This window comes from Ammospiza caudacuta, chromosome 11, assembly GCF_027887145.1.
Source record: "Ammospiza caudacuta isolate bAmmCau1 chromosome 11, bAmmCau1.pri, whole genome shotgun sequence".
In the NCBI taxonomy this organism is placed as follows: Eukaryota; Metazoa; Chordata; class Aves; order Passeriformes; family Passerellidae; genus Ammospiza; species Ammospiza caudacuta.
Genome location: NC_080603.1, coordinates 17,098,255 through 17,114,191, shown reverse-complemented (window position 1 = coordinate 17,114,191; position 15,937 = coordinate 17,098,255). Strand labels below are relative to the sequence as shown.

Below are 15,937 nucleotides of genomic sequence, written 5' to 3'. Positions count from 1 at the left end.
TGCTTCCTCAAGTGGCACATCACTGTTTTATTTGGTGCTTGCCTGCCTTGTAGCAGGATCCAAGCTGAACCCAAGTTTTGCTGAGCAGCACCCAGTGAGCCAAGGTGGCTGGCTGCAGGAGTCTGTGGCTGACCCTGGAGTGACAGCTCCAGAGAAGCAGCAGAGCCACCTGGGGACCAGGGTGCAACACTTGTGTTCAAGAAAATGGAGTGGGGCTGCCAACCAAGGAACCACCATCTCCCAAAAGACATTTAAAAGATCTTAAAAGATATTTAAAGCAAAGGGAGCAGTGGTGACCAGCTTCCCCAGCAGCCCACAATGGGATCTGCAGTTAGAGCAGCATCCTGCAGTGCCTACACAGTGTGCTGAGTGTACCAGGGTAATTAGGAGCACAAGATGCAGCAGCACCTCTCCCTCAGCAAACCCTGCCCCAAGCAGCTGCTCTCAGCAGCACAGATAATCACCACACAATAAAAGCCTCTCCCAAAGCAGCATGAGTTCCCTCTACAAAAACAGCCTTTCCTCAGCTCCAGCCACCTCTGGAGCTCAGGGCATCTCACAGCTCTTGGTTAACAGCCTGCAAACACATCCCCAGCATCAGTGCTGCCCACAGGTAAGAAAAACTGCTGTCCATTCTCAGCCCCTGCAACAGAGAGACCAGCAGCTCCATAAATAGGAAAAATGCAGATAAGACACAATGTTTTCCTCTCTTTCACTAAAATCTTCCTTTCGGACTATTTCAACAAAACTTTGCAGTTTCTCATCTGCTTCCAAAGACACAGAGTAACTCAGGTCACAGATGCCCCAGAATATATATAAACCTTAGAACAGGCAGTGCCTTAGCAAAAACCACTTTAAAGCAGCTTTCTAAGCAAGGGAACCAACAGACTGTGCTTCAGTCCCTGGGCAGTCACAGCAACACCTTCAGCAAATATTCTGAAGGATATTTTCCAAGCTCTTGCTCTCTGTGCACCACTGATCTTTCCTGGGAAGGAATATGGCTGGCTCCATCTTCAAAAGAAGCTGCACTCACAGCCCTGGGCAATGAACTTCAGCACATCTCCCCACTGCACCCTCGGGGCCCAGCCCTGGCCTCAAAGGGCTGTGGGTGCAGGCAGTGCCGTACTTGCAATACTCTGAGCAGGATTTACCCACCCTTTTTTCCAGGCAGAAGGCTCTGTGGATTCATGTGCTCCCACCTCTGACTTTGACAGGACAAAGCACAGTCTCAGGCTCATCTTTCTGCAGGGATATGGTGTGAGATCAAGACCACCATTGCAGCTGCTTTGGAAAAGCCATGGTGAAAAGCAGCATGTTGGTGTCTAACAAGCATTTTTGTGATGTTTCTGATTTTTTTAGTTTGGGTACACCAGGTACATCCTGGTGGTGCAGACAGACAATTTCTGACAATGTCCCTTCATTTTCCTCTCCTTCACAAATTTTCTGCACCCACCCAGATGCTCCCATGACCCTTAATAAAACCTTTAGAGCTACAAAGACAGAATTTTCTTCTATCCATGACGAATCCACATGTAAAACCTGCTGACTGCTCTGCACCCCTGGTGCTGGTGACATTCTGTCTGCAAACCCTGCCTGACATGAGCAACAGCATTAGGGCAGGGAGCAGGGGACAGCGGCCACTGCTCTCAGTGGCTGTGAGGGGACATGTTCCCTGTCACAACAGCACGGTCAGCGTGCTATCCCACACCCATCCCAGCACCAGCACAGACTCAGCCTTTCATCCAATCCTGAAAGAACGCGTTTTTCCCCTCTTTTTTTTTTTTTTAAGTGAACAAGAAGCTACAAGTGAATATTTGGCCTTCACAACTTATGGGCTGCAGCCAAACCCTGCCATATGTTCCAGCTAATACATGTGGGCTTTGCTTCTCATCCAAGAAAGAAAAAAAAGGACATTTATGAGTTGGGATTCAGCAGGATCGTGTGGGAAGGAAGGGGTGGGGAAGTGATGCTATTTTGGTTGCTGTAATTATTTGGTGGCCAAATCCCTGACCCTTGACGTCAGCCCTGGAGGGTCTGTTTAAGTGACCAGTTGTCATGGAAAGGAGAAGGATGTTGGGAGGTACAGGCTGATGAGGAACAGCTCTTTGCTGCCTGAACCCACCCACAGGCAGACCCCCTGCCTTCATTAGTCACCACCAGCTCATGGCCAAGAAATAAAAATGTCAATACCTCCTTGCTGATACATTGGCTGGAAACAAAAGCGTGCAGGGAAGTTCGTGCCCTCCTTCCTGCCATCCCTTACTGCAGAAACACACCGGCCAAGCCCTGATCTCAGCTTCCCCAGGAACTCCAGGGCCCTCAGCTGGGTCACTCCGGGTTCACATCCATTTATCCCAGCTCAGCCTGGCCTCACTCCAGACTCCACACATGGAAATATGCCCTGTGCAGAGCACAGGGGTTCCTACTCCTTGGGAACAAACCCAATGACAATGACTAATTCATACCACCTCCAAAGGAAAAAACTAAGATAAATAACCCCTCAATTCCCTGCTCCAGACGTCCAGCAGTGCCTTGAGCCCAGAATCCTGCTAGCAAGGCTCCAGCAGTGCTCAGGAGGTTGGCAGTAAGGCAGCAGCTACTGACAGGATGGCTTCTCACCACTGCCAGTGCCATCCACGATGAAATCACCAGTTGTACAAGAAACTGGAATAATCCTTGCTGAAACCGCAGCCACAACTCAAGAGGACTGGGCACAAGTTTGCTTAGCAGGCTAAGCTGCATTGCTCATTCACATGCAGTCCATCATCAGCTGCCGTTTGTTATTCCTGTGGCCAAGGACAACAAAAGGGCCCTGCAGAAGCCAGAGCAGAGCTCTCAGACATATGGATGAGATTTAACAGCAGCTCAAAAAGCCACTTAACAAATCCCAGCACACCACGGTGCATGGACAGGGCAGCTCAGCAGCAGGGCTCTGCCAAGGAGCAGCCAGCAGGGGAAAGTGCAATATCCACGAGAAGCTAAGGAGATGCAGGAGCAGGGAAGGGGCAGGTTCCTGGGTCCCAGCCCAGCAGCAGGAGCCTGGGCTCTCCTGCACTGCTGGTGCCCAGTTTTGTTCCACTTGGGATATTAACCTGCACTGGGGGGGCTTTTAGATCAAGGTCTCAAAAAATCCACTCCAACCATGTGAGTCTCACCTGCCTCATCCATCATCCAAGCCACGTCACCAGAGGTTGCCAAGAAATGAGGAAGTCAGGGTTACCTTGTTTTCTCCAAAAGACTGCAAAATATTGCAGGCTGGGACCCACTGCACTGGGTCTATAACTAGTATGTTTTCCTATATTATTCTATTTAGTATAATTTGAAGCCCTGGCACAACCTCATAGCCATGAAGTGAGAAAGGGGAATTTGGCAAGACAAAAAGAGCAGCCCTGGCAAAATGGATGATTACTAGGCTGTATGAAATGAGCTTAGTGAGTCCAAGACCAGTAAGTGTTTACTGGTTGTGTCTTGATTTGCTGGGCAATGCTGTGCTAATTTACTACCAGTTGAAATGATGTGGCAAATGCAAACACCTTAGTTTTGCTTTTGGATTTGCTCTATTAAAAAAAAAAAAAAAAAAAAAAAACCGAAAAAAAAAAAAAAACCAAACACAAACACCCAAAAAAGAAAAGAAACTAGCAGAAATATCACTACAACCAGCTAGTCTAGTTTTTAGTACATCACAAGCCCATACTCAAGGCCAAAAAGTCAAGACTGACTCCTGTGAAGACACTGAGATACCTTCATGACAAAGATGTACCTAGGCTGCATTTGCTGGCAGCAGAATTGAACCACTGGGTCACCTCTTTCCCTCTCTGTCAATACTTTCAACTCTAAATATTTTAGAAGCATTTCATTTGAAATGGTCAGCAAGAACAGGAGCAGGGGCAGTTGGGTCAGTGTCCCGGGCTTAGGGCAGGACTAAGTATCCTGTCCTAAACCCAGGACACTGACCCAACCATCAAGACTCAAAGTTTTCCATCCCCATAAACTGAGTTTATTTTTGTCCAAAATAATTTTAACTTTCTGAGCACTAACATTTACCCTCTGCTGAGGAGTAGGAATGCTTTCTCAGAAAATCTAAATAAAGAGACTTTCCAAGAGATTAAGTCTCAGATCTGTTTATTTATCCAGTATCTGAGTAATACCAATTCTCAAGATTGAAGATAAATAAACACCACTAATAGTAAAAATCCAAATAATAATGATTATCTGACAGTTTTACTATAGGTCTTCATCTGAGATGTCACATAAATCCTGCAAAAACAGGACCAACTGCACAGACAGACTTTGCAGGACAGGTGGTGCCTGTGGTGAGAAACAGCTGCTCCCCCAAAGACTTTAAAGTAAGAAGTTTTACACATTATCCTGTGTCAGTGCCCATGAGATGCTGCATGTGAAACCACATCTCCCCAAAGGCTGCGGCTCACCCAGGACAGGACCCCATGACCTGCTTAGGTGCATGCAGCATTGTGGCATGAAGGAAAACTGAGCAAAACCTTCATGGAAAACAGCAGTCCTTGAGTGAAACACACCAAATTCCCTAAGCAACTACATTGATGTGAAACCACAATTGCTCCACAACCCCTAGGTAGGTGATCCACATACCTGTCACAGAGACAGAAGTCTCTGGCCCTGTGAAACACACAGAGGTGGGCAGTGATTAATTACTCGAGGTGGAAAGGATTTGGTTGAAGTGTCTCAACAACCACTACCCTGAGGGTTGGTACACTCAGACACCCAAATGTGGCTGTGGAAAGATCACACAAGCACTGGCAGAAGACAGAACAACCAGACTGGAGAGCTTAAAGGCCAAGGTTTACATACACAACTCTCCTCCCTTGGGTCTGGATTGTCATAAATAGGAAGTTTTCAAAGGCAGAACTGGAGTCAGGGAATAATCTTTATCACAAGTGTTTCTGAAGTCTGGCCTCACACTTGTCTCTCCTCTTTCTCTCCTGTGGTCTTTTATCAAGTGATTATTGTGCCTGTTGCATTTCAGACATCTTGGTGGTGTGGGTGGGCAGGACAGTCAGTGTGACCAAGGACACATTCCAGTGGTGCCTCCAGCACTGCCCCGTCTGCTGCATTGTGGAAAACACAGCACTGCAGATAAAAGTGGAAACTCTCCCCAAACAAGACCTTGTTTTTTAAAAAAAAGAGAAACACCCTTAAAGAACAAATAAACAGTCTCTCCTACAACTCAGAAAACCTAAACATTATTGTTTTATGCTTGCAAAACATGAAGTCATGATGGTAACAAAACTGAAAAACATCTCAGACATGGCAAAGGGGAGCTCAAGCCAAGGACAGGATAAGCCAGACACAGGCTCTTGCCCCTTCTGCTCCACCTACAATCTGGCATTACTAAGAGAGAAGCAATGTCCAACATGCTGGGGACTTGTTTTATTTATTGTTTTAAACCCAAGCACAGGCTAAAAAGCTTTTCATCATCTAGATCCAAGGCTGGTGGTTACAGGCTACGTACATACAATTCCTGCCATGCTTCACCGATGTGCAACGGGGCATTCAGCAAAGTGGGGAGACAAGAACACTTCAACTCAGGATTTACAAACTGGGAGGAAGGGCTCACCAACAGCACACCAATATCCACAGAAAACTAAAACAGGCTGTAGCCATCGACCCAGCCAGCAGGCCAGGGAATGCTGCGGCTGGTAACAGGGCGAGACAAAGGAAAGAGACCTCAAGGGGAGGATCAGTAAGTAGAAGAGAAACAAGACTTGGTTTTGCAATTGACACAGTGATCAACTTTTCCAGGTTACTCGTTGTTTTTGGACCAAGCTGACTTGCAGAAGTTAGACTGGGGACTGGAAGCAATGCTCTGTCACAGGGTTCATGGCACACCATCCAGGGCAAGCTCCAACACGGCTCCTGAGTCAGCAGCACACAGCAGCAAACACTGCCACAGTGTACATTGTGTGCATTTCCTCCTCCACTCACTCTCAGAGCTAGAAAAACTCCAAAAAGCAGGGTTAGGAACATCATGGCCTGCAGGCTGGGTTTTTACAGGAACAAGATGACTACAGCAACAAAGCAAGGAGGACATGACTAATAAAATATTTAAGAGGGCAAAGAGATCGTACCACACCCACCTGCCAAGCCCAGAGGTTATTGCTTTGACAAAGACCACGCAGCCAGCACAGAGCTGAGACTCACCAGCATCTGGCAAGCTCTCCAGCCCATGGGACATGGCAGCAGAAACCCACTGAGGAACCTTCTCACTGTGGCTGGAGAGCCCACTACATGCATTGCATGTTTTCATCTCCTTCTCTGCTTCCACACCTTCTCAAACTCACCCCACCCTAACTGCCTCAAGCAGATGCACCCACTCTATTTCCGAATTACCTGAAAACACCAGCTATCCTAGAAAAAGGAGGAGTCTTCTACTTAAATACATATTGAGAAGCCACAAAGTAGTATTGCAAACACACATGGACTTGGGCTGCTTGTTCAATGCAATCTGTCGGCAGTCTGTAGAGTCTGCAGTCAACTTCAGGAGCCTGATCCTGAGCCCAGAGCTGACAGAAACCCTTCGCTGAACCCACAAGCTGTCCCATTCCTGCAGTGCACCACAGCCTCCCCTCACATCATGCCAGAGTCACCAGAAACACTCAGATCATGTCTGAGAAATAGAAAAGCGGTCTTCAGAAGAACACTGTTTCTGTTTCAGGAAAGCACGGATAAATGAGGAAATAATTGATAGGATGATGGGTATGATCACATCAAAGGCTGATAGAACATGTTTTCGTAGAGGGATAGCACTGGTATTTCACCTACACACATCATCACCTCCCTGTCCCTTTAAAGTGCTCTGTGCAGGAATATCTTCAGCATCTGCTTAGAAGCAGGAGCAATGCAGCCCAGTGCAGCTGCCGCTACTGTCCAGTTCAAAAAGCCCCCAAAAAGCTGAGGAAAAGAAGTCCAAAACTTCCAAATCTAGCACCAGTTTTCCAGCAATTCACTGCAGAGTCTCATTCACATCATCACGACTGGGCCAGGCTGTGCTGGTTCTTGCTCTGCAGTGAGACCAGAGGCAGTGGGAGACCCCAACCTGAAATTCCCAGGGCACGAAAGGCAGTGGGGAGCCCTGCCTGCTCCCTGGGCATCTGGGTGGCTGTGCTGCTCCCAAAAGAGCAGAGGCACACACAGTGCTGGCCAGCGTTAGGCTGTGCATGTGTCCAGCAGGACTGAAAGCCTTTGCTTTTCCTACCCCACAGGAGTGGTGCAAGGATTACCTCATGTATATTCAGCACCATTTTTCAAAGCACTGCACAAGAGCCAAACCCTTCAGTTTTTTTCATCTGTTCCTTGCTCTGTCACTCCCTCCTGACGGGATGTGTTTCTCCCCTCCTGAGAAACAAACAAGCACGAGGTCAGCAAGAGTGGGAGGTGGGAAGCACATTCCAGGCTGCTGCTCTTCTCTCAAACCACAAATGGCACCAAACCCTGCCATCCTCCCAGGGTTCACCATCCCGGTCCTGTGATGGAGCCCAGGGAGGAGCTGGACAGGGCACACAGCAAGGTATTTCACCTCATCCCATTTCCTCTTTGGGTTCAAGAAGCAAAACACGAGGGTGAAGTGGCCAGAGCCGTGCAGCCTGTCCGTGCACTCACAGCAAGGCACAGGGACTCTGCACAAGCCCCACTTTGAAGCTCCCCTTTTCAGACAAAATGCTGAGCAGCTGCTGCAGCCAAAGTCAACGCAGAGGATGTGGAGCTGATGCATCCCAACCCCCAGGGAACATGCCAAAGCCTTGGCACTCAGCCTTGGCATGAGGGGATGGTTCACATCCAAATGCACGACAGCAGAGCTCGTGTTTGGTGCAAGTGCAGGCAAATCCCACACGGGGCATTTCCTCCTGTGCACAGACTTGTTGAGCCAGAGCAAAAGGGCAGTCCTGGGAGCAGAGCTCAGGTACAGGCAGCAGCCAGGTGAGGATGTGGATAAATCACTGCAGGGTGCTCTGAGGGGCATGGCTGATGACAGTGCTGCTTACAAAACCCAAGAGAATCAGACAGGATTAAAGAAAAGGTATTAAAAACACGAACAAGTCTAATCAGAGAGTGGCTTCCCTTGGCTCCAAAGCCCGACACCTGGACAGCCATGCAGATAACAAGAAGATCCACTACTCCATCTGAGAGCAGTGAAATCAGTGTTAGCATGAACATAAAATCCCCAGATGTTGTAAAAGCAAATTAAGATGAGTCACACATAAAATAAATTTTAAAAGGGCTGTTTTCAACACATTGCTTTGATAAGCTTAGGATGCTGTTAGGAAAATTACCTCAGTCTCAATAGAAGCATACATGGAAGAACAGCCCACACCCCAAAATTTTCTGGGGTTTTGTATATCAATTTTACTGAAGTGGGAGACAAAAACCCTATCATTTAATTTAGAGGAAAGTTCTTCAGTGAGTCTGAAAAAGGCTTTGAAATCAGATAAGGGAATCATTAATTTTTATCATGACAAATTTTGCGTCACTTCCCACAGATGCTGACACTACATAGAGTATCTTTTACAGTAAGGACCATCAGCTGCACTGGCACTGCACACAAGCCAAATTACAGGATTTCTGTCAGGAACTCTATGCATCACATGGCCACTACAGTTTAAGCCAATGGAGTTCTAGTCCCTGACTTGTGAAACGGACATTAAGGCAATGACAGAAAAGGAAGCATAGAAAAAGCAATGTAGCTATGATTTTCCACTAGGTTTCAAAGTGCTGATGGTTCGCCTCCTTGATGTTGCTGCGTAAGAACTGCATCACAGGCACCAGCACTGCCTAGGAAAGATGTTTGCTTCTCCACCTAGAAATGGATTTCAGCAGAACCACCCTCCCTGTGCACCACTAGGCAGGTCTTCACCTATTAAGTTGCCTATAGCAACTAAAAGGTTATGAATGTGCTCAAATAAAGCAGAAATCCACAGGGAGATGTTCCAGAAATGCTTTAAACATTCTGCTTGGCATGAAACAAAATTCCCAGAGTTTTTGTCCTTACTAGTCATGAACAGGAAGACTTACTACAGGTAGCTGGCTTGACAGAGCAAAAGTCTAGAATGAATAAGAAAAATTCCATTATCGTGGTGTGGGTTGTGGGAGGGGGTTGGGTTTTTTCCCTCTGGGTTTTTTTTTCTTCTTTTTGGCAAAGAAGTTGAAAGAATAACACCATTTTTCTCAGGGAAGGCACCAGTTATAAGGCAGAAGTTACTAGGATAGGAGGATGATACTCAGGATGTCAGCAGCTGCTAAACACTGACTGCACACTGTTACTTTGCAGAAATACTGCAAAGTATTTCACATCACATCAGGACAATGACCATCAGGTCCCTGGAACACAGGTTATGTACCTTCCAGCTTCACCCACAGCTCCAGCTCCAGAAACATGGAATCAGTTTAGGTTGTCTGCAAGGGAAACACCTCTGGCAGAGATCATTGAGGGGTTACTGAGGGGTTTCTGGGTTGCAAACTGAAAGCAGACAATTTTCAGAACTATTTTCAGAACTGTGTTACATTAAAACAAAAACATCCTTTTCCAAAAGCAAATAGAAAAACCACCCAAAACAAGACAGGAAAAGCACAGGTGAACCGAAACTGGAGAGAATCTACGTTGCCATCCAGGATTCTCTGTCTGGGGAACTGGCCATGAACACTGACGGCACACACCAGAGAGAAGGTTCTGGGGGACCACACCTGTACGGCTCGGGAGAGCTGGCAGACGGGGCACACCTGGGATGCTCGGGAGTGTGGAAACGCGGGTAACCCTTTGGAGAGGGCGGTTCGGGCGGTGCCTACCTGGATGTAAGCGCGCTGCAGGTAGCTGTAGGGCACCCTGCGCTGGAAGTCGGCGCGCACCTCCTCGGCGGCGCGGTGCCGGGACACGGCGCCCAGGCGCGGCTCCTCGCAGCGCCGCACGCACTCTGCGCGCCGCAGCACCGAGCCGAAGAACCGCAGGTCCCCTCCGGCGCCCGGGCCCGGCTCCTCCAGCCGCACCTGCGCTCGGCACAGCCGCCGGCACCGCAGCCGCGCCGCCCGCAGCTCCCGCCGGCTGCGCAGCGCCCGCTCCAGGCACCGCGCCGCGCCCGCGAAGTCGCCGCCGTAGTACGCCTCCACCCCGCTGGCGTAGAGCGCATCGAAGGGCTCCAGCGGGCCGCCCTCCGCCGCGCACCCGCCGCCCGCCGCCGGCAGCAGCAGCAGCGGCAACAGCAGCGGCAGCAGCAGCGGCAGCAGCCGGGCCCCCCCGCGCCGGCTGCCGGGGGCCATGCCCGCCGCGCCGGGGGCAGCGCGGGGCGATGGGGCTCGGGATGCGGGAGGGTCCGGGATACGCGGTCCGCCCGGCGGGCTCGGTGCGGTGCGGTCCGTGCAGCGGATCCCGGCGTGCTGGGATGCGGGGTCCGCGCCGTGCAGTCCGCCCGGCGGGCTCCGAGCGATGGATGTCGGTGTAATGGGACGCGGGTCCGTCAGCGGGAGCGCGGCTCGGTGCGGCGGGCGCCGGGGGCCGTGCGCGGGGCTGGGCTGCGGTGGCGGCGGGGCCGCGGCTCCATGCACGCCCGGCCTGTGCCGCCTCCCGCGCCGCCGGCACCTCTTAAAGGGCCCCGCGCCGCCGGCCCGGCCCGCCCCGCCCGGCCCCGGCCCGGCCCCGCTCCCCCCGCAGCGAGCCGGGGGCGCGCAGGGGGCGCGGCGGCCGCCAGGGCTGCTCCGAGCATCCCCGGCCCCGCGGCCGCAGGGGCTGGGGAGTCGGGAAATGTGAATCGTCCCGCGGTGATGTCAGAGGCAGCAGCGGCAGCAGGCTTTGCTCCCGCTTCTCCCTCCGCGCTCCGCACTCCTCCCGCCGCCCCGCATCCCCGCGCGGGCGGCATTATTCAAAGGATGCTTGGTGTTGTGGTGTTGTCTCCCTGCCAGGCTGCTGCTTGGAGCGTTTTTCGCTGGGTTCTCCACTCCGCTCGCCTTTTCTTACCCCGGCACCCTCCTGCCTTCGGGAATTCTGCAAATAAATAATCTGGGATGGGCACAGTGAGTGGCTGGCGAAGCTTTTCCAGCTCCCAGCTGTGTGTTTGTCTCGATTCCTCCAAGATTTCTTTCTTCCAATGCTGCAATGCCCTGCCCTGCCAAAAATGTTACTTTTTTTTTTTTTTTTTGCATGAATTTTAATGCTTTCTTGTGACGAGACGCTTGGCAATGCAGACTGGTGACACACGAAAAAAATATCTTAGTTGGCATTTTAAATAATCTCAGTGTTGAACACCTGTCACCAAGAAGTTTTTCATATTAACACAGTTAATTTGGCTGAAATCAGCTGTTCCTGACTGAGGGGGAGTTACCAAACCCTGGATTTGGCTAGGTGCTTTACTGTAAGATGTGCCGGGCTCTGCTGCTCCAAAGGCTGTGTGTACAGCACTGTTCTCAGTAGGGTTTTTCACAAAGCATTGTGGCCTTATTTCTTTCAGACATTTCAGGAATATCTCCACAGATATTGCCTATCTTCTCATAGACTAAAACAGCTGGAAATGGGAGATGCTTGAATTCCACTTGGTCCAGACTCTGTTACTGCAATAAGCCAGATGTTCTTCACGGTCATGCTGTGCATCCCCCTCTGCTGCTCCAGTGACTTTGATCAAATCATGCCTTGTTTATACTGCTGTGTCCTGGATCAGAAACAGGGCTAAACAGCCTCTCATCAGGCAAATGATCAGATTATGGAGTCAGTTTACCACGGTTTCACATAAAGGAAGTTTTTTTCCACATGACTAGAGATTACTAGAGTTCTTGGTGAAGATCTTTCCCATCTGGCAACGATTTCATAACAATTGTCCTTGTTGCTTTCTTGCAAATTGTCACAAAATGTTTTAAAGGTTTGGGTGTCCCTGCACCCTTCTGCCTGCCAGGCTGGCATGCTGGGGAGGGTATCAAACAGGAAAACCCAGCCCTGAAGGGGTATCTGCAGTGGGAGGGGTACATGCTGTAACCATTTGCCCATGCAAAACAAAGGTCTCAGGTCCAGATAAAGCCTTTTGCAATGAAAAGTTTATCAGCACTCCTCTGGGAGCAGAGGTGACATTATGAGAGGGCTGCTTAAACCTTCTCAAGGGTTCCAGAGGTGCCACTGGTGACTGCAGAAGTTTAGAGCTGGGGAGAGCTCTGCCCCAAATCACAGGGATAAAATGCTTGGGAATGTTCTGGGTGAATGTTCTGAATGGTACATCTCAGCTGATCTGTTTGCAGAACTGCTGTACCCAATTCCACGTTGCTTCCAAGTCAGCAGCATCTCTGCGCTTGCAGTGGTAACTGAGGCCCTGCATAGGAAGGAATGCAGAAAGTACACAAGTGACTGGAGAGAGAAAGAAATCAAACAAAATGTTTTATTTCACGCTGCTGCATGTTCTGGTCCAGATCTTTATTGTCATTAAAAGTCCTTTTTGAAACAGTGAAGAAAAAGTTATTTGTTCTGACCCATTCTGCTGCCCATCTTGCAGGGCTTTCCCTGTAGGCACCCACTCACTTTAGAGCAGACACCAGACTGCCACCACCCCACTTGGCAGCCTCCCTGCCTGGAGTCACACTGTCTTTGTTCACAGACATTTGGCTTTCCCTCACTGTGGTGGTCTGTTGTTAGCTAATTGCAGCAAAGAGCTCAACAAGAGTTGGCACATACAAGGCTCTCAATCCAGTGTATCTCTCTGGCATTCAGGGCAGTTGCTTGAACAACCACTTTCAGTTTTATGAGCCTGCTCACTGCCCGAGCAGCAAGCAGAAGATGGAAAGAAGTTTGCTGGTCCCTTTATTGTCTTGTTCTTGCAGAAGATCTGCACCATAACATCCAGCAGTGCTGCTGCTGCAGCCATCAGCATCACAGGCAAGGTAGGCTCTCCTCCATGGAGCTGGAAAGGAACTGGCTTTGCTTCCAAAACAAATATAAAGGGAGGGTTTCACCCAGCACAGCAATTACTGGTTTAGGATGTTACAACTCTGAATCAGGCCCCAAGATGCATGAGATATCCCTCATGCCTTTAATGAAAGGAATAATTCTAAAAATGTAACAACTCAGCCCGTGTTCAGATGTTGATCCTGGCCCCTGTGCAGCTGTTTTGAAAAACCTATTCCTACGTGAATTGGTTCATCTGAAGCTTTTTTTTTCTCGCTTGAAAATTCTGATATGTGAGTCAAACCACTGATGATTTGGCAAGAAGATAAGAGCAAAACTTAAAATGCCTTTCAAAATGGTTTTCCAACGTGCACTGTACAAGCAGACCCAGGTTTCAAGCCCTCTTTGTTTCATTTGTAGACTTGCTTTCATATTTAATATGGACAAACTTTATAATTCCAAATCAAACACAGATGACCCCTTCAGCCATGCACATTAGTGAGATAGAGAGCTTTGAATCAGACGGAAAAGTACAACATACCTTTAATTAGAAGGTTTTGGGTTTTTCCTCATGTACAAAAGTGCAAGTTAATTGAATATATCATATCCATTAGTTAAGTACTTCACGATTTAGACCTGAATCTATAGCAGAATTCCATAGAATGCCTCCATCTACCCAACACCTGTTTTATTCTAGAAGGTGTGAGAGTGGTTGTGAATGTCAGTAAATGTCAGGAAATTAATATCAAATGAAAAGATGCAATATTAATCATGCACCATATTTTGAGACTCTCCTTCTGGGAAAAATCCATCATCAGAGTTGTATAAAACAAGTCTGGGTTCGGGCAGAGTGAAAGGACGAGTGACCAAGGAGGAATTATCTCTGTAAATTTTAAATCTTGGTATAGCAAGATGTAGCACATTGCAACAGTGTAGAACATGGATGAGAGAGCACAAGGTGCCTGCTGGGGATGCCTCTGCATCTGCTCCAGGTTCTACCTGTTGTTTCTTTGCTGGTGGCTCACAAATCTGCTTCCCCACAGCTGTCCCCTGTATGTTTGGGCCTGTCTCTGGTGCATTGCACTGCATGGGTTGCTGATAACCTGAGGTCAGCACAGGTGAACAGGTCTTTAATTTTTATTCCGAAGCATTTTGACTTTTACTTCCTTCTAGCAATATTTCTGTTGGCTCAGGACCTGGGAGCAGCTATCACTTTCTCCCAGACATCTGACCTGTGATCAAATGCCAGCTGTTGTTATTTCATGAGCTACTGCCTCAAGAACCTGGAATGTCCTCTGTCCTAGCAGCCCTCTATCCTGATATTTCTCCAATGCATGGCCACCTCATATCTTGCTGATGACCGCCTTGTTTTCCTTAATGACTTCCTCTTGACATTACCTCTGCAGAAGCACAAAATGATAGCCAGCAAAGCTTTGCTTGCAGTGTTGCTCTAAGTGCCTGACCTGCTCTTGTATCCTCACACAGACTGTCAAGGTCATCTCATAACTTCCTTTGCAGCATCCAGCAAAGTTGCCTTGGCACAGGCTTGTCACCTTCTCTCTCTGTTGCACACCATTATTAATACCAGCCTTGACAGCTCGTTCTTTTCTTTGTCTTTGTCTGTCCTGTCTCTCTGCTGCATTTTATGGGATTTACTGTACCTCTGCCTGTTTGGGACAGGGTTTTGTGTTCTAGAATCTGCCATTGCTTCTCCAGTGCAGCACAAACCAAAAGTAACTCCCCAAAGCCATCTCTGCAATCACCCCTCCACTGTGCCTCCTGAAGCTTTGGACATGTGTGCTTTAGTTTGCACGTGCTATGTGATACACAGAAACCCCTGTGCTGCATCTGCTATAAAAACCTTAATACAAGAGCACAGACAGATACAACATAAGGCTTGCTGTTGGCACTCGGCAGAGAAATACAATCCTATAAATCACATAAGCAGAGGATCCTTGTGTCTTCCCATGTGTAGGCAATGGTATGAGCCTTATGGAATTCCAAGTGCCTTCACACTTTTCTTACTTGGAAACTTGAACTTGACTGCTGTTGTAAATTAAAAAACAAAAAAAACAAGTTCAAGAAGTTTAAAATACAGAACCAAAGGCACACTGGTGTCTTGAAGGAGTTGGCTCCATGCCTGTCACATTTGACCTCAGATTTAAAATACTTCTATGGCCTATCTTATTTGGGATGACAACAATTAATAACACCAAAGAATTATTCCATTGTGCTCTACTGTACCATTGTACTCTACCCTTTTCCTCCACTGACAGACAAAAATTTTTACATAACTAGAGTTGCTGTTATGAACAGGAAGGCACCTATAAATGATATAAACTGGGAAAATTGAATCGGAGACTCATATGACACAGTTATTTTCAATGCATAGTCCGGAGTTAATGAGACGTGTGAATGGCTCCATTGTGCAACTGTCTGAACTTTAGCTGGGAGCTGTGGCAGTTCCAGAGCATGAACAGGGTGCAATTCATGGCTGCTGTAATGGGACCGAAGTGGGTGACATTGCCAACAGGATGGGTCAAGTGCAGAGCGTGCGCTCGCACAGCCGGAGCCTGGCTCAGCCCTGGAGCTCACATGCATCAGTGCCTGGAGGTGACACAGCCTGCTGAGCTGGATTTGAGGGATGTAGAGACACCAGTGACACTTCTGGCTGATCAACTGCAGCTCTCTGTGGTGGTGTGTGAGTGGAGAAGAAAGATGGCATGGCAGAGAGGCCACAGAGACCAAACCTCCTCTTCGCCCAAAATGAGGTTGATGGAGATGTGTGTGTGTGCAGATGGAGAGGCCCAGACTCACATGCAGCTGGTATGGATGTTTGCAGACTCACCACCAGCTTCCCATGAAAATCCTGCCCTTGAAAGCCTTTGGGGTAAACATCAGGTGGATTTGATCCCCAGGTTTCCTTGTGCTGGCTGCAATGGGGCTGGCCTGAGCTGCCTCACCTCAGCTGAGTGAGGACTTGAGTGGCATGGAAGAATCAGAGTTTGTGAAAGTCAGATGTGGGCATTGAAGTGGGCCAACAGGGAAATATTC

General features: G+C 48.7%; 1 protein-coding gene across 1 annotated transcript in view; it reads right to left on the bottom strand.

Moving 5' to 3' along the window:
* P3H2 (prolyl 3-hydroxylase 2) overlaps positions 1–10,284 on the bottom strand; it is a 64,478-nt gene extending 54,194 nt beyond the window's left edge. The window contains exon 1 of the mRNA XM_058812161.1: positions 9,817–10,284. Within this exon, the coding sequence (XP_058668144.1) occupies positions 9,817–10,284 (468 nt within the window). The remainder of the gene's footprint in view (positions 1–9,816) is intronic.
* Between the last annotated feature and the right edge of the window lie 5,653 nt (positions 10,285–15,937).